This window comes from Natator depressus, chromosome 2 (genome assembly GCF_965152275.1).
Source record: "Natator depressus isolate rNatDep1 chromosome 2, rNatDep2.hap1, whole genome shotgun sequence".
NCBI classification, from domain to species: domain Eukaryota; kingdom Metazoa; phylum Chordata; order Testudines; family Cheloniidae; genus Natator; species Natator depressus.
In genome coordinates, this window is record NC_134235.1 from 21626493 (window position 1) to 21651456 (window position 24964).

At 45.3% G+C, this 24964-nt stretch overlaps 1 protein-coding gene and 1 long non-coding RNA gene across 2 annotated transcripts in view; one reads left to right on the plus strand and one right to left on the minus strand.

Moving 5' to 3' along the window:
- Positions 1-24964, plus strand: part of LOC141982117 (uncharacterized) — an 84231-nt gene that overhangs the window by 16199 nt on the left and 43068 nt on the right. The window lies entirely within an intron of this gene.
- FER1L6 (fer-1 like family member 6) overlaps positions 1-24964 on the minus strand; it is a 141356-nt gene that overhangs the window by 3648 nt on the left and 112744 nt on the right. The window contains exons 34-38 of the mRNA XM_074943883.1: positions 18307-18467; positions 16539-16681; positions 8114-8202; positions 5388-5486; positions 3744-3985 (exon numbers count right to left, since the gene is read on the minus strand). Of these exons, the coding sequence (XP_074799984.1) occupies positions 3744-3985; positions 5388-5486; positions 8114-8202; positions 16539-16681; positions 18307-18467 (734 nt within the window). The remainder of the gene's footprint in view (positions 1-3743; positions 3986-5387; positions 5487-8113; positions 8203-16538; positions 16682-18306; positions 18468-24964) is intronic.

Here is a 24964-nt window from a genome sequence, read left to right on the forward strand (position 1 = left end):
ATAATCTGCATGTATGGCCCCCATGTCTGTGGTATCTGAGTGCCTAACAGTTCACTTTGCTACTAAACACATGGCTCTTATTTAAATACACCTAGTTAGTTTGCTATCCAAACTGTTACTCAGCAAATACCCCAATACCTCTTCCAAGGATCTGAGCAGTAGTTCTCAAAGATATTGGCAAAGCAACCGTGTGAATTCTGAAGGGTCCACCAAAGCTTTTGAAAAACATCATCAGAAGTTGGACAGATCAATCTGCCATAATAAATGAGGATTTATAACTCCCTTATTAAGACAGGCAAAGAAAGGTGATGTAGAACATTTGTTATTGATTTGTCCAGATTTCATTGTTGTTTCTATCTGGGTATGTTATAAAATCAGTATAAATGGATCAGTGAACAGGAAGACAGCAAACATGAGTTCTTAAGAGAGTTCACAGAGAGAGCAGGATAACACACCCTGTCAGGATCCAGCAAGACTGGTCAAGTTTTTCAAAAGTGATTAGTCATCTAGGGTGCATCAGTTTTTTGGGTGCCTGACTTGAGACACTTTAAAAGGCCCTGATTCTCTGAAGTAAGGTTCTCAGCACGGTCTGAAAATTAGGCCACTTTAAAGTGTCAAAAGTTGGACATTGAGAAATGGAGGCACCTGAAATCAGGTTTTTTAAAACCGTGGCCAGTATGGCTAGAGAAAGCTGTCCTAGTGCATTAGTTTGAGGTGGAAAACCAAGCAGTCTAATGCAGATGGTGTGCAATACTCATGCAATTCAGGTGTGCAATACTCATGCAATACCCATCTCAATACCAGAAAGATGTTGACGCATCAAAAGGAATTCATGGAAGAGAAATAAAAATGGTTAAGGGAGTGAAGAAAATAATTTACGAGAGGTGATTAAAGGGACTAAATGTGTATGGTCCTCCCATCTTCCCAGCTGGATGCAGGACTGATGGGGATGACCCGCTTCCCATTGACTCATGGAGCTAGAAAGCTTCCAAAACACCCTTTACTTTCTCCATCCCTCCTTTTCTTCTGCCCAGTTCAGTCTCTTTCATGTTGTATCATGTCACATTTAAATTGAAGGCTCTTCAGGGCAGGGACTGGACGTGAAATCCCATCCCTAGTGAAGTGAATGAGAGTTTTGCCATTGATTTCAATAGGGCTAGGATTTCACTCAGGTTTTTATTTTTTTTGAGGTGCCAAATTTAGGCACTCAAAAAATCCAAACAATAATACAAGAAGAAGAAGGTGTTGCTACGTTTAGTGCACAGTGCAACGCAGACCAGCTTGCACAAGCCCTTCCTAAGCATCATCTCTCTCACACACATCCACCAAACCAAAACCCCATGAATCCACAACCTAATCTCCTGAGGCTGGAGCAGAACCATAGTATCATGGAAACATAGGACTGGAAGGCACCTCAACAGATCACCTAGTTCAGTTCCCTGCACTCAAGGCAGGACTACATAATAGTCCTGACAGGTGTGTGTCTAACCTGTTCTTTAAAACCTTCAAAGATGGAGATTTCACAACCTCCCTAGGCAATTTATTCCACTGCTTCCACCCTGACAGTTAGGAAGTTTTTCCTAACGTTCAGCCTAAACCTCCCTTACTGCAATTGTCACCCTCCTCCTTGTAACAGCCTTTTCACAGATTCATAGAATTATGGGACAGGAGGGGACCTCAAGAGGTCATCTAGTCCATTCCCCTACATTCATGGTATGACTAAGTATTATCTAGAACATTTCTCACAGGTGTTTTATTTACTTCAAACCTGTTATCATATTTCCCCCCTCCCCCCCAGTCTTCTCTTCTCCAGACTAAACAAATCAATTTTTTTTTCAATCTTCCCTCATAGGTCGTATTTTCTAGACCAATAATCATTTTTGTTGCTCTCCTCTGGACTTTCTCATATTTGTACACATCTTTCCTGAAATATGGCACCCAGAACTGGACACATTTCTCCAGCTGAGACCTTATCAGTGCAGAGTAGCATGGAAGAATTATTTCTCATGTCTTGCTTACAACACTCCTGCTAATACAACCCTGAATGATGTTTGCTTTTTTTTGCAACAGTGTTACACTGTTGACTTATATTTAGCTTGTGGTCCACAAGATCCCTTTTGGTAGTACTCTTTCCTAGGCAGTCATTTCCCGTTCTATATGTGTGAATTGATTGTTGCTTCCTAAATGAAGTACTTTGCATTTGTCCTTATTGAATTTTATCTTATTTACTTCAGACCATCGGCAGTTTGTCCGGATCCTTTTGCATTTTACTCCTATCCTGCAAAGCACTTGCAACCCCTCCCAGCTTGATATCGTCTGTAAACTTTATAAATTTACTCTCTATGCCATTATCTACATCATTTATGAAGACATTGAACAGAACATGACCCAGAACTGATCCCTGCAGGACCCCACTCAATATGCCCTTCCAGCTTGCTTGTGAACCACTGATAACTACTCTCTGGGAACAGTTTTCAACCAGTTGTGCACCCACCTTATAGTAGCTTCATCTTCACTATATTTCCCTAGTTTGTTTATGAGAAGGTCATGCCAGACAGTATCAAAAGCCTTACTAAAGTCAAGATATACCACATCTACCACTTTCCTCCATTCGCAAAGCTTGTTACCCTGTCAAAGAAAGCTATTAGGTTGATTTGACATGATTTGCTCTTGACAAATCCATTTTAACTTTTACTTATCACCTTATTATCATGTAGGCATTTGAAAACTGATTGCCTATTTGCTCCATTATCTTTCTGCAAAAAGAAAAGGAGTACTTGTGGCACCTTAGAGACTAACCAATTTATTTGAGCATAAGCTTTCGTAAATTTGTTAGTCTCTAAGGTGCCACAAGTACTCATTTTCTTTTTGCAGATACAGACTAACATGGCTGCTACTCTGAAACCGGTCATTATCTTTCCGGGTACTGAAGTTAAGCTGACTGGCCTGTAATTTCCCGGGTTTTCCTTATTCCCCTTTTTAATAGATTGGCACTGTACTGGCACCATGCTGAAGTTTGAAGCTCCTGTATTAGATGCCTACCTACTACAGTAACTAGAGCAATATAAATATGTAGATGAGACAGAGATATATAGATAAGTAAGAGGAGGAGTATTTGTCTAAATGATATTTATAGGACATAAGAGAGAGGAATACGATATTTGATGCATGTAAAAACTAAGGAGAGGAATTGTTTTGGGTGGTTTAAGGAGTAAAGGAATGAACTGGAGTAAAAGATACTTTGAGATGAATATCAGGAAATATTTCCTAACAGTGACCTGTGTTAGTCTGGAATAATCGTTGAATGGGTGTAGGGGAAACGCAGCCACCAGAGCAATTTTATTCTCAGCTGTACAAAGCACTGGAGAACATACTCCTGGCAAATAAGATGAAAATCCTGCATTGTCAGGGAGATACTGATTGGCCTAAATCTATTCTTTTCATTGACAATTTCTAGACTTTGGTCCATATTAAGTAATGCCTGACATTATAGAAAAATGTGACTTTCATTTAAACATGGTGGTTGAGCGGGACAACTTTTAATCAGCCTCCAAAAATATGCCACTCCGACCCATCCATTTGTGTAGCCAAAACCATATATGTGTTAGGCATTTTAGCTGTTAAGTGGATTCATAGAAGGCAATTGATAACTGGGCCTTAGATACCTCCTTCAACACTTTTTTACAAAATAAAGGTCTATGAAGATTTTAGCTGAAGTTCAGTTGGCTTCACTGTTTGCTTACCCAAGAAATCATCAGAAGAAAGTCTTTCAAAGTCCCAAACTTGGAGCACTAGCACTGCTGGCATTTTGCGTTCTGTCTTTTCCAAGGAAAATATGTTTTCTTTCTTACTGACCACCATTTGTTTCTCAGCTGGGAGGTAGTGGAATGGAAATACAAAACGCCAGTTGAAGTTCCCTTCTCCAGTCAAGGAGTTGTAATGCACATCTGTCTCCTGCTTGTCATCTTCCAGTCCCTTTAACCACCTATAGCATGCACACAGGTGAATAAAGTAAGGTTAATAGGGAAGCTGTATGGTAGGTATTCAAATTCAATTACAAGAATTTTTATCTATCAATCCTTTCTTTCATAATCAATGTTAGTATAGCAACTGGAAGGCTTAGGTGGTGGCTAATATCTAAAACACCATTCAAATGTGGCTCAGGCTTTCAGTGACTGAAAATCATGATCAAAAGTTTAGTGGGATAATGTGAATTTTATTTAGGTCAGACTTGCAAAATTCTAATTGCCCATTTACCAATGACTAATCATTAAAAATATTTTTATGGGCAAGGAAACTATCGTGAGTGTTTTCATGATCAGTCACCATGATAAAAGGTATATGAGTAGATTTTGTGCCTTAGCTGGTAGACTTCCTGACAGTCTCAGATGCTGATTTAGGTACTTGATGTTAGAACCAAAATTATTTGTATCTGCAAGTGCTCTAGAGTGAAGGATGCACTTGCATGAGTAATTTAGACCCCATCATTTTGTCTGTAGAATTGGAATTATGTTTTCCAATGTGCATTACTTTGCATTATCAACACTGAATCTCATCTGCCATTTTGTTGCCAGATCACTCAGTTTTGTGAGATCCCTTTGTAACTCCTCACAGTCTGCTTTGGACTTCACTATCGTGAGTAATTTTGCACCAGTGTAATAGCAACAGGAAAGATAAGCTATAAAATGCTAATGAAAAATTCTTCACGCACACTCTTCCCTGTCATTCACTCACACACATACTCCAGTCAAAAAACAGCTGGTTAGAATTGATTTCCCACAGGAATCTCTGAAGATACTTCTCATTTTCTTTTATTACTAACTTCACTAAGGTGGCTCATTATGTAACAGCTCATTATGTAACAGCACTCTGTATCCCTATAAGCCAGGGGTGCTGGAACAATTTGTATAGTGGGAGTGCTGAGAGCCATTGAAGCAAACTGTAAACCCTGTATCTGATGGAAACCACTTCAAGCCCAGGGGTGCAGCAGCACCCCTAGTTCCAACACCTATGCTATAAGCCCTTCAAGTTTAAAATATCGTAGGCATTTGCATTTAACCCATGAAGTTTTGGATTCGATTCTGTACTCACACCAAGTGAATGGCACTACTCCTGATTTTATTCTGTGTGAGTCGTGAATTAGGTCGAATGAGGCTATATTTAAAGATGAGAGGACTAACTAGTTTCCAGAATGGCTGGCTCTTTTTGGCACACGCTCACAACAAATTATCAAGATCCCAGAAATGTCTCACAAGGAGAACAGCCTTGTTAATACAAGCCATAAGTTCTGTGACTCTGGTCTTTAATGGATGGCTTGAACCAGATGTTAATTGTCCTCTCAAGGAATAAATGAAGAGATGCAAAAAGTGATATCCAGATGAACGCACCCTTTTACATAGATGTCACTTGATTTTTGTCCTGTGAAGATATTCTCATCCTCTAAAATTACATCTTCTGTATTCCAGATGATTACTCTCAATTCATAACTGAAAAAGAAAGAAACCAACATTTTGCATATTTCAATTCACAGTAGCAAAAGGCCTTCTAGTTGATTTCATTTCATCCTTCCTGAGTACACATATGGCCTGGGTCTAATCAGACCCTGGTATGAATCATTAGCAATTTCCTTAACATAAAGAGTGTTGTGTTGATGTAAAACTGGTTTGAAGAATGGGATCAGCATCAGACTCCTTGTGTCTATTGGAGTCTCCTGTGATATAATAGAATTAGGGGCTGTTCTCTTAGCTCATGAGACTGCAGAGGGACAGTAGGTGTCACTGGCAGCCTCAGAACAGTGGAAAATTCCTCGCTGGTTGTTTGCCTATGTTCTTTTTTTAATTCTGATCACAAAAATACTGCAATGAAACAGGGCAACTGGACTGAGCAACATCATCTGAGCATCCACAAAATACTGAGGAACTTGCCAATGAGGGCAAAACCCATTTGGCAGACGGGGCGGGGGGGTCTCCTTTTCAGAGATTTTGTTGTTGACAATATATGATATTTTGTGTAATCTAGTACATGAAAAAGGAGGAAAAATGCTATTCAGAAACACCTTTAAGAAGCACGGATAAATGTAATCTCCAGGAGAGACATTTTATAGCACCATCCAGGAAAGGGAATGAACTCCTCTGTGCTCTTGTATGCAGTAGGTGTTGGGAGCCTTAGGACATGTATATCTACCTGTTTGTCTTGCACTATTTCTGTGCACCTTTCTTCAGGCTAACTGGCAAACAGCATCGTCCAAAGTCAAGGTCTCTTGCAGAAATCTAAACCCCTCTGATGATTAACATTTCAACAACATTTGTCTATGTTTCCGTAGACTGCAGCATGGCAGCAACGTTTTGTTCTTGCCAATATTATTAGGTGCAAATCTTTCTGGTTTGAAAAATTCACAGCTGATAAATAGCCTCATATAAAATCCTTGTGTAAAGAAAGCATTTGTTAGACAGCCTCCTTTTTGGTCAAATTATGGACCTTACTTAATTCGGCATAGACAGGAGCAAAGTGTTATTTTGTTATTGCATCGTCTTTTGTTTGAACATAAATAATGCAGACACTGCTTCTGTGAAACTGTTCCAGATATAAAGATGACCTAATAAAGCCCTTATTAAAATATCTCATTAACGTTTATTTGGGATGAGCCATGAATTCTCCTAGTCATTTGTCATTTATTATCTATCAAACACTAGCAGCGAGGTTGACTCATCTAATGCAATGTCAGAGTAGGATATACATCTGCTTGAAATTACAGACACGCTTACTATTCCAAACAAATCTCTCTCTGCTGCCTCCTTTTGTGCTTCTTGTCCTCATTCTTGCCCAAAGTAGTGAAAATCCCTCAGGTACAATAATACGAGATAGAAGATCTTGACCAATGGTCAAGTACGTTATGTATTTGAGAGAGCTAAAGTGACATAGAGACTAAATTATAACTTTGGAGTTAGAGTTCAGTGGAGGGATAATAACTTTAAGACTCACTGCAGCTGCCTCTTGTACTTTCATCTTTTTACCACTGTTGAATGAATCACATGAAGTCTTTAAATCAAGATTGGATGCTTTTATAAAGGATATGCTATAGCTCAAACAGAAGTTATGGATTGATGCAGAAACTACCGGTAAGGTTCTAAGTCCTGTGTGTAACACCGACAGACCCCAGTCGTTGGTGGGCGGGATCAAACCTGGGACCTCTGGAGCTTAGTGTATGAGTCTCTATGGTATGAGTTAAAAGCCACATGGCCCTTAGCTAAGACTGTCGCAGACTCATTAATCTCTAAGTGGTCTCGGTGCCACTAGAGGGGACAGAGCACCAAACTCTGGAGGTATGTGGGCTACATACTTCCCCTAGGTGAGGAAGCGCGTCCTGAGCTTCAAAGACTTCCCAGTTGAAATCCCAGACGAGCCCCCACTTGTAACACCAACAGGCCCCAGTCATCAGTGGGTGGGATTGAACCTGGGATCTCTGGAACTTAGTGTATGAGCTGCTACTGCATGAGCTAAAAGCCACATGGCCCTTAGTTAAGGCTGTAGTAAAGTCATTAATTTCTAAGTGGTCTTGGTGCCACTAGAGCAGAGAGAACACCCAAGACGTGTGTGGGTTACATGTGTTATGCAGGAGCTCAGACTAAATGATCATAATGGTCCTTTCTGGCTTTAAAATCTACGAATCTATGGCATTGTTTCTCAGTTTAAATAATATTTTATAATATTAAAATAAATATTAAATAATATTTCTTACCAGACATTGGGTCTTTTTTATATGGCCTTGCAGTGCGGACTACAGAGGAGTGAACTGCAGCATGCGCCGAAGTGATGTGCTGTACCTGCCCCATACAGTCTCTGCTAGCACGAACCAAAAGGTACCTACTTCATGTTATCGCAGTCCTGTTTGAAATGAGACTATGAACTAACATGAACTTGATACCTTTTACCTGATACTAGTTCAGCAGGATGTACATGGGGCAGTTACAGCACACCACTTCAGTGCGTGGTGAAATTCACACCCCGATCTTCCACACTGTAGGGTCATGTAGAAAAGCCCTTTCCAAAGATTCAAGATTTGCAGGATGATGCCAGTACATTGACAGCACAACAGGAATGCACTCTGAATTACCCTTTGGGTTTCCTTGGTGAAATATCAACAGGTGGTCCTGGCGGAGGCATATCTTTGGGAAACATGTCCACCCACATCTGCACACGACCCTTTAAGAAAAGAAACAAGCAATATTGTCACCCTTCTTTAGTGAGAATTTTAAATAGCACTAAAAATTAGTGCTAAGTTCAAAAGGCTTCGCAAGCGAATTTTCTTCTAGAAATACCATCCAGGTCATTACAGTATTTGTGGCTGCTCTATGTATTTTTCATATACAGAATCTATATTAGTGGTATGTGATCACACCAAGAATCAACATTTCAGCCAGTGGTCCCAGAGCAACGCCTATATTTCACGATTTTGTGGTTGGTTCTTTGGACTTCCCCTCCCTACACTAAAGTTATTCATCTGTGTGGGGGGCCTGGTGCATCACTGCTGTCTGCCTCCCATCCTGCACTGTGTGCTGTAACCTCCATAGAACTGGGTTGCTCCAAACCCCAGTCTTGTGATTGACAATGGGGAAACCTCCATGCTGATACCGCTTCACTTCTATTTCTACTTATTTTATTACATGTGTTTATATGGGGCCAGATGTTTATCGGAGAGCTAAACCAGAACCATGTTTCTATTTCTATAGCCAAACTCAAACTTGATCCTGCTGTAGGATTCTGATATGTTCAGAAGTTTAACATTTTCACTTGCTTTCCACTCTTGGGTTCCTACCAGCACAGGACATGGTGAAACACCACAAAAAATGGTTACTCACCTTTTTGTAACTATTGTTCTTCGAGATGTGTTGTTCACATCCATTCCAATCAGGTGCGCGTGTGCCACATGCACGGTCGTCGGAAAGTTTTTCCCTTAGCAGCTCCCTTTGGGTCGACTGTGGAGCCCCCTGGAGTGGCGCCTTCATGGCACTCAATATATGACCCTGCCGACCCAACCCGCCTTCAGTTCCTTCTTGCCAGCTACTCCAACAGAGGGGAAGGAGGGTGGGTATTGGAAAGGACATGAACAACACATCTCGAAGAACACCAGTTATGAGAAGGTGAGTAACCATTTTTTCTTCTTCGAATGTTTGTTCACATCGATTCCAATCAGGTGACTCCCAAGCTCTCCCCCAGAGGTGGGGTCGGAGTTAAGGAATCTCTGATTGGAACACCACTCTGCCAAATGCTGCATCATCTCTGTCATGCTAGGTGATAACATAGTGAGTGGTAAATGTATGCACCGTTGACCAGGTTGCAGCTCTGCAGATCTCTTGAATGGGGATCCGGGCCAGGAAAGCAGCTGATGAGGCTTGTGCCCTTGTAGAGTGTGCTGTAATATCCGGGGCTGGGGCCTTAGCCAGCTCGTAGCATGTGAGGATGCAGTCTGTAATCCAGGAAGAACTGCATTAGGAAGAGTTTGGGAGCCCTTTCATCTGGTCTGCCACCACCACGAATAGTTGGTTCTATTTCCTGAAAGGCTTAGTGTGCTCAATGTAGAATGCTAGTGCATGCCGGACATCCAGTGAGTGAAGCCTCTGTTCCCATGCGCCGGTATGAGGCTTGGGACAAAAGACTGGTAAAGACTGGTGCATTTGGCTAGTATGAAATTGGGACACCACCTTGGGAAGGATGACTGGGTGAGGCCTGAGTTGACCCTTGTCCTTGTGGAAGACCGTGTAGGATGGGTTGGAGGTTAGTGTTTTTAACTCAGACACCCCCTAGCTGATGTAATGGCGACCAGGAATGCCACCTTCCACAACAAATGGAGAAGGGAGCAGGTAGCCAGCGGTTTGAAAGGGGGCCCCATTAGTCTTGAGAGGACCAGATTAAGGTCCCATGCAGGCACAGGTTGTTAAGCCTCTGGATATAATCTTTCCAGGCCCTTGAGGAAATGCCCTACCATGGGGTTGGTGAACACGGAATGCCCCAACTCTCCTGGGTGGAAGGCAGAGATAGCAGCGAGGTGTACCCTGATGGATGATCCTGCCAGGCCCTGTTGTTTCAGGTGCAGGAGGTAATCCAGGACGAGTGGTATAAGCAGCTGGAGTGGAGACGTGTGATGTTGGGCACACCAGCAAGTGAACCTTTTCCACTTAGCTAGATAAGTGACCCTGGTGGATGGTTTTCTGCTGCCAAGCAGAACCTTTCTTACAGGTTCCGAGCACTGGAGCTCCATTGGATTTAACCATGAAGCTTCCAAGCCATGAGATGGAGGGACTGGAGGTCTGGGTGGTGAAGGCGACCATGGTCCTGTGTGATCAGATCAGGGAAAAGTGGTAACATGATCGGGATGTCCACTGACAGCTGCAGAAGCGTGGTGTACCAGTGTTGGCGGTGCCACCTGGGGCCAGCAGGATTACCTTTCCTTGTCTCTGTGGATCTTGAGCAGCACCTTGTGCACAAGTGGAATCAGTGGAAAGACATACATGAGGCGTTCTCCCCAGGGTAGCAGGAACACATCTGAGATTGAACCCAGGCTGTGCTTCTTGAAGAAGTAGAACTTTGGGCACTTTCTGTTGCTCCAGGTGGCAAACAGATCGACCTGGGGAAACCCCGCCCCCCCCTTGGAAGATGGAATGTATGACATCTGGATGGATGGTCCACTCGTGGTTGTGGAACAACCTGGTGAGGTGGTCTGCTAGTTCGTTCTGCACTCCCAGGAGATATGACACCTCCAGGTGAATGGAGTGGGCTATGCAGAACTCCCATAGCTGGACGGCTTCCTGGCAATGGGAAAACATGGCATTTGTGTTGTCAGTCATCACTGCCACACACTGGCCTTATAGTCAGGACAGGAAGGTGTGGCCGGCTAGCTGCACTGCTCTGAGTTCCTTGATATTGATACGGAGTGAGAGGTCGTCCTGCGACCATAGGCCCTGCGTTCGGAGATCTCCCTCGTGAGTGCCCCAACCCAGAGCTGACACATCCATTACTAGGAACAGAGAAGGCCGTGGGCTGTTGAAGCGAATGCCTTCGCAGACAGTCCAAGGGTCGAGCCACCAACAGAGGGACTTGAGTACATGCTCTGGCACCAACACCACTGAGTCCAGGCTGTCTCATGCTGGATGATAGGTTGAAGCGAGCCATGTCTGGAGTGGTCTAAGCCTCTGTCTGGCATATCTGACCATGTAAGTGCAGGCTGCCATGTGGCCGAGGAGACTCAGGCATCCCCTTGTTGTCATCACCTTGGGGTATCAGCTGAGGCTTTGGATCACGTCTGTCATCACTTGGAATGGTGCCTCTGGCAGGACTGACCTTGCTTGCCCTGAATCAAGCACCACCCCAATGAATTCTATTCTTTGGGTCAGTGACAAGGTCGACTTGTTCACGTTGAGGAGTCCCAGCCTCTCGAAAGTAGCTCTGACTAGTTCGACTTGAGACTCTGCCTGTTTCTTGGAGAGCCAGTCGTCGAGGTAGGGATACACCTGAACCTGCCTCCTGCGAAGAAAGGCTGCGATCACCGACATGCACTTGGTGAAGACTCGGGGGGTCATCGACAGGCCGAATGGGAGGACCGTGTACTGATAATGTTTGTGGTTGACCACAAACCGCAGAAATCATCTGTGCACAGGCCGAATGGATATGTGAAAATATATGTCCTTCATGTCGAGGGCGGCATACCAGTCTCCTGGTTCCAAGCAGGGGATGATCGTGCTCAGGGAGACCATGAGGAACTTCAGCTCAACCAAGGACTGGTTGAGTCCTTGAAGATGCCAGAGACCGATGTTGCTACGATGGTGCTGGAGACCAGTGCCACTTAGCCCATGCTGGAGACTAAGCCAGGAAACCACAAACAGGATCCCGAGCTGGGGAACGGTGACTCAGCGATGGTGAACCCAAGTGGTGCCGAAGTGAATGTTGCCATGTCGGAGAGGGTGATCGCTGCATCATGGCCAGCTTGTCTCTACATGGCGCTGGATGCAGCAGCACCGGAGGCTTGTCCCTGATAGCCAGAGGTTGCAGGGCCATCATTGCTATTAGGTCCCTCATGGCTTCAAAAGTGCCTGGGGTGGAGGGAGACTCCAATTCCTCCAATTGGCGCTGTCTGTCCAGGGAGTCACTGGACTCAATGGTCCCCTGCGGGGAACCAAAGTCAATGGCGCTGACTGCTGGTCCTTGGGCACTGGGTGCTCCTTCATGGGACACACTGCTGTTGTGACTGGCACTGCCTTCGGCACCGGGGAATGACCCCAGTCCATCTTATTGTGTCACTTGTGTGGCACTGGTGAGTGCGAACGGTGCCTGGTTGAATGCACCACTTGCAGTGCCAGGAAGTGCTGGTGCCGAGGGTCTCTTGAGTCAGAGTCTTTGCTCGGCGCCATGTTGCACACCGAGGCTGGGGCACTCTGTGGCGGGCTGCAGATGGAGAGTGGACCCCATCAGAAGTTGTTTCAGCCAGAAATCCTGCTCTTTCTTCATCTGAGGGTGGAAAGACCTGCAGATTTTGCACCTGTGTGTTTGGTGCTCTTCCCCCAGACACGCATCGTGGGGGTAGCCCATTGGCATGGGCTTCCCACAGGTTCCGCAAGGTTTAAACCCTTGGCCTTGAGGCATGCCCAGGAGCCGAGGGAAGGTAAGGTATAAGGGAGGACCCTGCACGCTAACCTGAACACTATATACAGTATGTACACAAACTAAAACTAACTACTAACTGAAACCTAGACTGAAACTACAGACTAAAGAAGAAAGCTAAGGGAAGCCCTTGCTAGGCAAGCAAATGCAGTTCCAATGGCCATCACAACAGTAAGAAGGAACTGAAAGGGGGTCGGATCGGCAGGGTCATATATTGAGCGCCATGAAGGCACCACTCCAGGGGGCTCCACAGCTGACCCAATGGGAGCTGATCAGGGAAAATGTTTCCGACGACCATGCACGCAGCGTGCGCACACCTGATTGGAATCAATGTGAACAAGCACTTGAAGAAGAGAGGTGTTTCTCGTGGTATTTTCAACTCAGGCCAGAGGTGGTAGCAATTGAAATCTTTCAAGAAAGCCTATTCTTATGAGACTTCCAGCCCAACTTTGGAGACTCAAGAGGGTTGGATAATTATTTGGATCCTTAATTGAACCTAACTCAGATTCTGAGTTGTTTTCAGTTTGGCCATCACAAATAAGAACATCTTGTAACAAATCAGTGACTATCTAGAATTTTCATCACTGTCATTGTGATACACATTATCAGAACTGCGCAAGAATGAGGGCAGACTCTTAAGCCCTTAAAGTTGAAGTCCAAAGAAGAATCACTGTTAGCTGTTCACACTATAACAATAATACTTATCCAGACACACCTCTTGAGCAATTCCCATAGATGGTCTGGAGAGGAATCAGAACATATATTGAATAGTTAACTATATTTTCCCAATGAAATACATGCATATATATTATATTAGGGCTGTCAAGCGATTAAAAAAATTAATTGTGATTAATTGCACTGTTAAACAATAATAGAATACCATTTACTTAAATATTTTGGATGTTTTCTACATTTTCAAATATATTGCTTTCAATTACATCACAGAATACAAAGTGTACAATGTTCACTTCATATTTATTTTTGATTACATGTATTTGCACTGTAAAAAACCAAAAGAAATAGTATTTTTCAATTCACCTAATACAAGTACTGTAGTGCAATCCCTTTATTGTGAAAGTTGAACTTACAAATGTAGAATTATGTACAAAAAACTTCATTCAAAAATAAAACAATGTAAATTTTAGAGCCTGCAAGTCCACTCAGTCCTACTTCTTGTTCAGTCAATCGCTCAGACAAACAAGTTTGTTTACATTCGCAGGAGATAATGCTGCTCGCTTCCTGTTCACAATGTCACCTGAAAGTGAGAACAGGCATTCTCATGGCACTGTTGTAGCCGGTGTCGCAAGATATTTGTGTGTTCCTTCATGCTTCAACCACCATTCCAGGGGACATGCGTCCATGCTGATGCTGGGTTCTGCTTGATAACAAGCCAAAGCAGTGCAGACTGATGCATGTTCATTTTCATTATCTGAGTCAGATGCCACCAGCAGAAGGTTGATTTTTTTTTTCGTGGTTTGGGTTCTGTAGTTTCCGCGTCGGAGTGTTGCTCTTTTAAGACTTCTGAAAGCATGCTCCACATCTCGTCCCTCTCAGATTTTGGAAGGCACTTCAGATTCTTAAACCTTGGGTTGAGCAATGTAGCTATCTTTAGAAATCTCACCTTCTTGGAGTTTTGTCAAATCTGCAGTGAAAGTGTTCTTAAAATGAACAACATGTGCTGGGTCATCATCCGAGACTGCTATAACATGAAATACACCTCTACCCCAATATAACGTGACCCGATATAATGCAGGTTCACATACAACGTGGTAAAGCTCTGACATGCTGCTCTGAGAAGTGTATTAAGGGTGCCGGGCTGGGGCTGAGGGGTTGGATAAGGGGCAGAGGGTCTCGGGCGTGGTCAGGTGCTCCCTCCCCCACCCAGGGTCTGGGAGGCAGGAGCTCTGAGGGGCACTTTTGGGGGGCCTGCAGTCCCAGAGTGGCCCAGGGGATTAGTGGGGGGATGGGAGCAGCCCGCTCAGCTTCCCTCTCCCCGGCCCCAGCCGTGTTGCTCAGGGGAGGGGGCTTGGGGGAAGGGATCCCCCCCGCACTCACCGGCAGCGGTGGAAGCGGAGCAGCCCAGCCCCAGCCCACTCCACTCCATTCCACCAGCTCCCAGCTGTGGCGCTCTGCTTCCCGCCGCAGGTGAGTGCGGGACCTTTCCCCAACCACCCCACCCCCCCGTGACACAGCTGGGGCCGGGGCAAGAAAAGCGGAGTTGGCTGGGGCCACGTCACTCTGCTTCCCGCCGCCAGTGAGTGCGGAGGGCGTCCTTTCCCCAACCTCCCCACACTCACCAGCAGCGGGAAACGGAACAGTGGTGGAGGTGGCGGAGTGGAGTGGGCTGGGGCCGTGTTGCTCCGCTTCCTGCCGCTGCCAGTGAGTGCCTGTTAGGAGGCGGGGGGTGTAGATAGGGGTCGGAGCAGTCAGGGGACAGGGAGCAGGGGGATTGGGTAGGGGGTGGGGTCCTGGGGATAATTAGGGATGGGGGTCTCTGGAGGGGGCGGTCAGGGAACAAGGAACGGGGGGGCCAAAGCAAGTTCGATATAATGCAGTCTCACCTATAATGCGGTGAGATGTGTTGTCTCCTGAGGACCACATTATATCGGGGTAGAGGTGTATATGGCAGAATGTGGGTAAAATAGATATACAATTCTCCCCCAAGGAGTTCAGTCACAAATTTAATTAACACATTATTTTTTTAACAAGCATCATTAGATGGAAGCATGTCCTCTGGAATGGTGGCCGAAGCACGAAGGGCATACGAATGTTGAGTATATCTGGCACGTAAATACCTTGCAATGCCAGCTACAAAAGTGCCATGTGAATGCCTGTTCTCACTTTCTGGTGACATTGTAAATAAGAAGAGGGCAGCATTATCTCCTGTAAATGTAAACAAACTTGTTTGGTTTAGAGATTGGCTGAACAAGAAGTAGGACTGAGTGGACTTGTAGGCACTGAAGTTTTACATTGTTTTGTTTGAGTGCAGTTATGTAACAAAAAAAATCTACATTTGTAAATTGCACTTTCACGACAAAGAGATTGCATGATGGTACTTGTATGAGGTGAACTGAAAAATATTATTTCTTTTGTTTATGATTTTTACAGTGCAAATATTTGTACTAAAAATAATATACACTTTGAGTTCAATTACAACACAGAATACAATATATATGAACATGTACAAAAACATCCAAAATATTTAATAAATTTCAGTTGGTATTCTATTGTTTAACAGTGCAATTAAAATGGCAATTCATCGAGATTACTTTTTTTAATTGTGATTAATTTTTTGAGTTAATTGCGTGAATTAACTGTGATTAATCAATATTATATATATTCATTTTAGCAGATGCTGAAATTGCATTAGCTTCAATGTGTCTTCATGAAGTCAGTGTGACTTAAACATGTGCTTAAATGCTTTACTGCAGCCAAATTCCCAAGTAGTTATTTTCAGATATGAGCAAAGGGACTCTTGATTAGATTCCCTGAAAAAAAAATTGTGTGGTGAAGTTAAAGCTGAGAGCACCCCTACAAGAACTTTGCAGATAGTGGGAGAGGGAAAGCAACAGTCATTAAAATGCAATGAAATGCAGAGTTAACATTAAATTGACAAGAAACCCCAAAATTTGAAAGTATGAAAATTTGCAATTAAATCAGATCACTCTTGCTTAGGTGCCTAAATATGAATTTAGGTGCTTCACTGTACATATGCACATCTGACAATTTTGAACTATGTACTTATGATTTTGTGCAAACTATAACGGAAACAGGAGCACTTGTGAGATTTCCCTGTTAGCTCTGAGATAGTAACAGAAACAATGGTGGTAGGAGAAATGGAAAACCTCTTCCGTGTTTCGTGCTTTCACCGTAGGCTTATCTACCTGTTCCATGCCTGGTTTATCCTTGTGATAGAGAGGCCGGGTCTCAATGTGTTCTGGAACCAGCTTACATCCAACCCCTGGGATTTCATCCCAGGAATGTAAAACCTTTAGGGCAAGTTGTTCATAGGATTCAACTGGCTCTTCTATAGGAAAGAGTAATAAAAAAAAGAACAACCAGAGCAGAATTAGCATATTAAGCCTCTGATTAATATGGTCTGTCAGTTGTGAAAGACACATGTTAAAAATCTGCTCGAGTTTAGAGCAGCATTTAATGCATCCCAAGGAAGAACAGAGATGTAATCAAACACATTTAGTCCTTTAAGTTAGAGCACCCACAGGAGTAACTGAAAGTTTAGTGCTGAGAAGGAACCTAATTACAAAATACCATGAATCATTACAAAATTAAACAGGCCTATTTTAGTGCTGTCTCTAACAGTAGGATGGTAAAGACTTACTGGCTTGCTTTCTTCTTCTTCGTCTAAATAATTAAGTCTTTTTCTTTAAAAAATTGTAGCCAATCAAAGAACAGGGGATTTGGCATTTCCTCGAGCTGCCAGGAAGTGCCAGTAATAGGTGCTAGGGATTGTACATTAATTTTATTTTGCCTTGTGATGGCAACAAGGAAGACCCCTTGAGTGCCAAATTCACGTGCTGCGTGTAGGGAGCAGAAAGATGCCAAAGGTATCCATGGATAAAATTATGCCTTGTTCTGGGCAGTGTTGTGCTAAGCAGGGGAAAGGGAGGGCCAACCTGCAGTCCCCCGGTGACACTGTGCCTCTGAAAAGCGTAATGGCTCCACCGGCACTGGGGCAAGAATACTGGGAAGCAACTATTGCAGCCACTTCTCCTAGTATACACCTGTTGGTAAGCAGAGGGTCAGGTCTAGTCCTGCTCTGCCCAGGCCCCTCTGGAGTCATTTGTTTGTCTAGCACTCTTTTACCTAATGTATCCTTTCGGGAACAGCCATAGTTTATATCCTATCCTTATACTGAAGCATGCTGAGCCCTATCTTCCCTGGTCTGCTTGTCCACAGGAGAAACGGGAGCAAGATATATGAGCTAAGACAAAGATCAAACTCTGAAAATAGACTAGACACTGACGAAGAGGGAAAGCACAGTCCTTGTGCTGCTTCCCTCTCTTGGGCTACCCAGTCAAAGCATCCATCCTAATGCATGTCATCTGCCCCTTACCATCTCCTTCCCTCAAATACGCAACCTAGCCACTGGTGACTCTGTCCCACCCCTCACCACCCACATCTACAAACCCAACCCCTTGGTAGCTTTGCCCCTCTACTCCTCTTGGAACTTGACTTTTCCCCTGGTGGAAGCAGCAACTCCCTGCAAAGACCTCTAGACTCATGGATCCCCAAGCTCAACAGGACTGCAGGGAGTAGGTTTTATACTAATGCCCTCGCAGAACTAATGATGATAGTGGTAATAGTTAATAATAAACAAGAAGTGTAACAATGAAGAGAGGCAGCCTGGTCTAGTGGATAAGGCACTGGACTGGGAATTAGGAGGCCTGAGTCCTGTTCATGAATTGACTATTGGCCAGCTGTGTGACCTTATACAAGTCCTTTAATCTTTGTGCTCCTATTTCCCTTCTCACTCTTTGTCTGCCTTGTCTATTTAGATGGTGAGCTCCTCAGGGCAGAGACTGTCTCTTGCTATCTGCTTGTCCAGTGCCTAGCACAACAGGACCCCAATCAAAGGTGGGACCTCTAGGGGCTACTGTAATGGGACTAAATAACAATAAATGGCATAATTACCATTCTCTTCTCCATTAAAGCTTGTCTTCCCAGTGAATACTTTGGTTCCTATTTGTATCGCCCCAGGTCGCTTGTGGGGCTCAGGCAGTTTGTTGTCCTTGCATAACCTGTTGAGGATCTCAGTTGGCTGAACTGCATCTCGCCAGGCATTGTACCCTTCTCTGCAATGAGGGGACAAAGCAAAGAGAGGAATGGAGAAGGTTTTCCATTCGGTTAAAGGCTGTACCTATTCAGGAGCGCCGATCCAACGGTCAGATGCCCTAGCAGACGGATTTACTTTAAGGGAGTTTAAACCCGACTGGGTGAAAGTGAACAGAATTAATTTTACACAAGTGAAATGGAGCCAGAGCTGCACACGTCCTCTGCTTCTCCTTTCATAGTCCCTTAGAGCCATCCCAGCAAATGTTCCCCACATTGTATACGTAAACCCTCATTATCAAAGTATGACATCACATTAGCCACCAGGTGTTTGGTCAAGAAAGTCAGGGCAGGACTCCTTTTGGAGCTGGCCAGTGCTAGTCCTTGATCATTCAGGACCTGGTCCAACACTAACTAAAGTGAATGGAAGTCCTTCCACTGACTTCAGTGGGCACTGGATCAGGCTGTCAGATGATTTCTGCAGGTTGACATAGAATTTTAGAAATAATAGAAATGTAGGGTTGAAAGGGACAATCAAGTCCAGGCCCCTGCTTTGAGGCAGGACCAAGTAAACCTAGATCATTCCTGACACATGTGTGTCTAACCCAGGGGTGGGCAAACTTTTTGGCCAGAGGGCCACATCAAGGTTGCAAAACGGTATGGAGGGCCAGGTAGAGAAGGCTGTACCTCCACAAACAGCCTGGCCCCCGCCCCCTATCCACCCCCTCCCACTTCCCGCCCCCTCACTGCCCCCCTCAGAATCCCCGACCCATCCAACCCCCCCTGCTCCTTGTCCCCTGACCGCCCCCTCCTGGGACCCCCCGCCCCTAACCGCCCCCCCCGGGACCCCACCCCCTATCCAACCCCCTTTGCTTCCTATCCCCTGACTGCCCCGACCCCTATCCACCCCCTCGCCCCCTGACAGGGCCCCTGGGACCCCCGACCCATCCAACCACCCCCCCACTCCTTGTCCCCTGACCACCCCCTCCTGGGACCCCCCTCCCTAACTGCCCCCGCAGGACCCCACCCCCTATCCAACCCCTCCTGCTCCCTGTCCGTCTCCCCTGGAACCCTCCAACCCCCCAGGACCCCACCCCCTATCCAACCCCCCGCTCCCTGTCTCCTGACCGTCCCCGCCCCCCCACCAACCTCTGCCCCATCCAACTGCCCCCTGTCCCCTGACTGCCCCCCGGGACCTCCTGCCCCTTATCCAATCCCCCTCTCCCCCTGCCCCCTTACCATGCCACTCAGAGCGGCAGGACAGGCTTATTGGAAAGCCTGGGAGGTGGGGGGGCGCAAGCCACGCTACCCGCACGGCGGCATAACTACAGGGGTGGGGGAACTGCGGGGGAGGGGCCAGGAGCTAGCCTCCCCAGCTGGGAGCTCAGGGGCCGGGCAGGACGGTCCAGCCCGCAGGCCGTAGTTTGCCCACCTCTGGTCTAACCTCTCCTTAAAAGCCACCAATGACGGGGATTCCCCAACTTCCCTTAGTAACCTATTCCAGAACTTACCCACCCTTATAATTAGAATTTTTTTCTAATATCTAATCTAAATCTCCTTTGTAGATTGAGCCCATTACTTCTTGTCCTACCTTCAATGGACATGGAGAACAACTGATCACAGTCCTCTTAAAAACAGAACAAGAGGTTCTCTCTCATCAATGGGAACTTAGTGCACTCCCTCCATCACATTCTCCGCCCCAGCCAGCTTGAAGAGCTGGGACTAGTACCTGGGACAGGAAGAGAGTCCGGGTCTCCTCCATGCCGTTGCTAACACTAGGGCACCAGACAGGCCCCATAGCTATTATTTGGAATAGTGTGGCAATGGGGTCTGGGCCACAGGCATAGATCACGGAGGTCATACATGATGGACGTTACATGGCTCTAGTATAAGCAGATGTAACTCCGTTGGCTTCTGTGGGGTTGATGTTACTTACACCAAGGTCCGAATTTGACCCTATAAGGAAAATCAAACTTTCAGTGACACTAAGGGTATGTCTACGCTGCAGCTGGCAGCGTGCTTCCCAGGTCGAGTACACAGACACACACTAGCTCTGCTCAAGATAGCTCACTAAAAATAGCAGTGTAGCTGAGAGTAGCATGGGCGGCAGCTCGAGCTAGCTGCCTGAGTACAAACTTGCCCAGACTCCCTGGGTGCATGTTAGCTCTGGGTAGCCCGAGCTGCCGCCCATTCTACCCCCCTCCTCCCCCCCTCCTGTCTACACTGCTATTTATAACACATGCAGCCCTTAGGTTATGTCTAGGGTGACCAGATGTCCCATTTTTAAAGGGACAGTCCCGTTTTTTGGGACTTTTTCTTATTTAGGCGCTTATTACGCCCCACCCCCTGTCCTGTTTTTTCACAGTTGCTATCTGGTAACCCTAGTTATGTCTACACTTTGAGCTGGAAGTATAATTCCCAGCTTAAGGAAACAGACCAGTGCTCACTCCGATCGAGCTAGCATATGGACCCTGGACTTCAGAAAAGCAGACTTTGACTCCCTCAGGGAACTGATGGGCAAGATCCCCTGGGTGAATAACATGAGGGGGAAAGGAGTCCAGGAGAACTGGCTTTATTTTAAAGAATCCTTATTGAGGTTACAGGGACAAACCATCCCGATGTGTAGAAAGAATTGTAAATATGGCAGGCAACCAGCTTGGCTTAACAGTAAAATCCTTGCTGATCTTAAACACAAAAAAGAAGCTTACAAGAAGTGGAAGATTGGACAAATGACCAGGAATGAGTATAAAAATATTGCTCGGGCATGCAGGAGTGAAATCAGGAAGGCCAAATCACATCTGGAGTTGCAGCTACCAAGAGATGTTAAGAGTAACAAGAAGGGTTTCTTCAGGGATGTTGGCAACAAGAAGAAAGTCAAGGAAAGTGTGGGCCCCTTACTGAATGAGGGAGGCAACCTAGTGACAGAGGATGTGGAAAAAGCTAATGTACTCAATACTTTCTTTGCCTCTGTCTTCACGAACAAGGTCAGCTCCCAGACTACTGCACTGGGCAGCACAGCATGGGGAGGAGGTGATCAGCCCTCTGTGGAGAAAGAAGTGGTTCAGGACTATTTAGAAAAGCTGGACGTGCACAAGTCCATGGGGTCGGATGCGTTGCATCCGAGAGTGCTAAAGGAGTTGGCGGATGTGATTGCAGAGCCATTGGCCATTATCTTTGAAAACTCATGGCGACCCGGGGAAGTCCCAGATGACTGGAAAAAGGCTAATGTAGTGCCCATCTTTAAAAAAGGGAAGGAGGATGATCCTGGGAACTACAGGCCAGTCAGCCTCACCTCAGTCCCTGGAAAAATCATGGAGCAGGTCCTCAAGAAATCAGTTCTGAAGCACTTAGATGAGAGGAAAGTGATCAGGAACAGTCAGCATGGATTCACCAAGGGCAAGTCATGCCTGACTAATCTAATTGCCTTCTATGACGAGATAACTGCTTCTGTGGATGAAGGGAAAGCAGTGGACGTGCTATTCCTTGACTTTAACAAAGCTTTTGACGCTGTCTCCCACAGTATCCTTGTCAGCAAGTTAAAGATGTATGGGCTGGATGAATGCACTATAAGGTGGGTAGAAAGTTGGCTAGATTGTCGGACTCAACGGGTAGGGATCAATGGCTCCATTTCTAGTTGGCAGCCAGTATCAAGCGGAGTGCCCCAAGGGTCAGTCCTGGGGCCGGTTTGGTTCAATATCTTCATAAATGATCTGGAGGATGGTGTGGATTGCACCCTCGGCAAGTTTGCAGATGACACTAAACTGGGAGGAGTGGTAGATACGCTGGAGGGTAGGGATAGGATTCAAAGGGACCTACTCAAATTGGAGGACTGGGCCAAAAGAAATCTGATGAGGTTCAACAAGGACAAGTGCAGAGTCCTGCACTTAGGACGGAAGAATCCCATGCACCGCTACAGACTAGGGACCGAATGGCTCGGCAGCAGTTCTGCAGAAAAGGACCTAGGGGTTACAGTGGACGAGAAGCTGGATATGAGTCAACAGTGTGCCCTTGTTGCCAAGAAGGCCCATGGCATTTTGGGATGTATAAGTAGGGGCATTGCCAGCAGATCGAGGGCCGTGATCGTTCCCCTCTGTTTGACATTGGTGAGGCCTCATCTGGAGTACTGTGTCCAGTTTTGGGCCCCACACTACAAGAAGGATGTGGAAAAATTGGAGAGAGTCCAGTGGAGGGCAAGAAAAATGATTAGGGGACTGGAACACATGATTTATGAGGAGAGGCTGAGGGAACTGGGATTGTTTAGTCTGTGGAAGAGAAGAATGAGGGGGGATTTGATACCTGCTTTCAACTACCTGAAAGGTAGACTATTCTCAGTGGTAGCGGATGACAGGACAAGGAGTAATAGTCTCAAGTTGCAGTGGGGGAGATTTAGGTTGGATATTAGGAAAAGCTTTTTCACTAGGAGGATGGTGAAACACTGGAATGCGTTACCTAGGGAGGTGGTGGAATCTCCTTCCTTAGAAGTTTTTAAGGTCAGGCTTGACAAAGCCCTGGCTGGGATGATTTAATTGGGTATCGGTCCTGCTTTGAGCAGGGGGTTGGACTAGATGACCTCCTGAGGTCCCTTCCAACCCTGATATTCTATGATTCTACTAAAAACAAAAGTGTAGCCACACTAGTGTGAGCGGCAGGCGGGGCTAGCTGCCCCATATACCATCCTGTCCGAGATGCTAGGTATGTGCTCAGGAGACTAGTCCCTCCCACCGCTTGCACTACCACAGTGACACATGTATTTTTAGTATGCTAGCTTGATCAGAGCTAGTGCAGATATGCCTTCCAGAGCTGGAATTTACATTTCCAGCTCCAAGTGCAGATGTACCCTTTGGCTCCTAAGTAACTTTTGAAAATGGGACTTAGACACTTTTTAAAATTGTGCCCTATATCTCAATAAGTGTATTGAAATACTAGGATTGCCACAATGATTCGTACTAGGGCCTGAGTCACTACTCTGTGACATTGGATTTTCCCTGGTGTAATTCAATTGATTTAAATGGAGTCACGCAGGTGTGACACAGCAGGGAATCTGCTGCTCCCCCCTCCCCCTCCCTCCCCAGTTTTTAGAGGTCATGGAAGTTATGCAGCCAAGCAGTATTCCAGTTTCTTTTGATTAGTTAATTTCAGATGCTGTACTTGAGACTCCATTATTAAGAACAAAATAACAAATTCTAAGCACTGCACAACATGCCTGCTAAAATAACAAGGCAGCTGGAAGCTAGAACTGAGACACTTCTGGTTATAAAAAAAACTGTATAGGCAACAGAAAAAATGGTCTATGGGGAGTCAAGTTGCAATAACAAGGTAAAATGTCAAGAACTCTGCTTACCAATTTATTATGCAGTTTAAAATCACTCCCCGCATTTTTAGCATATCAACTGAAGTACTGCAATCAGGCACATCTAGGGATAGATCCTCAGCTGGTGTAAATCCATTAAAATCAATTTAAACTAGCTGAAAATATGACCAGTAATGTTAATGCAGTCCCAACATTTCACACTTCTTATCATTGTAAGGGGGAAAAAAGGCAAAAGTCACAGAGGAATAGACATGGGGAAGCACTGGCATGTGGCTACAGAGACGAGTTTATTAAGTACAGACATAGACCAAGCTAAAGCCAGTGAGGATTTCTCTCTTCAGGTGGTTGAAACTAGAAACCAATCGATTTGTGATCACAAACTATGTGACGGTAATCATTGGAGTCAATGGACACCGAAACCCTGGGCTTGCCTACGCAGTGGGGTAATGGAGTCTACAGGGGTGTGGTTTCTAAGGCAGACTAATGTTGGTGTGCATTACCTGATATATGTAGACCCAGGGGTGCTGGAACAATTTGTACAGTGGGGGTGCTGAGAGCCATTGAACCAAACTGTAAACCCTATATATGATGGAAACCACGTCAAGTCAGGGGGTGTGGCAGCACCCCTAGTTCCAGCACCTGTGTGTAGCTCCCTAGTGTGCTTTAACATAGTACTGTTTTAAACAGCACTACATTAAATTGCACCAGCAAGGTCTACATGGACCAATTAATGCACGACCCATTAGTGCACTTTAGAAATCACATCCTTGTAGAGCACATTACCCCACTGTGTAAATAAGCCCCTACACATGGGACAGGGATATTATACTTTAAACCCTGGCCCAGATCAGGTGACTGGGGCCAGGAAATAAAATTCAGTCTCTGATCGATACTCCTTGTGACACGCCTTTACTACCCACTATCTCCAGAATCTACAGCCAAATTCTGTTCTCACTGACACACGAAAATCCAGAGAAGCTCCAGTGGCTTCAAGGCAGTTACTCTGGATTGTCACAAGTGTAACTGAGACCAGAATTTGGCCTTACCACTATTGCAAAGCCACCTCAGACAGAGATTTTTATTCACCCTTTGATTCAGTAAAATCTCCAACTTATGTTTATCAAACAAAGACACTTAAATATAGACAGTTTGCTATCTGGAACTAATTGTGAGTAAGTAGGACTGTTGGTTTTAAAAATACTCACTTTC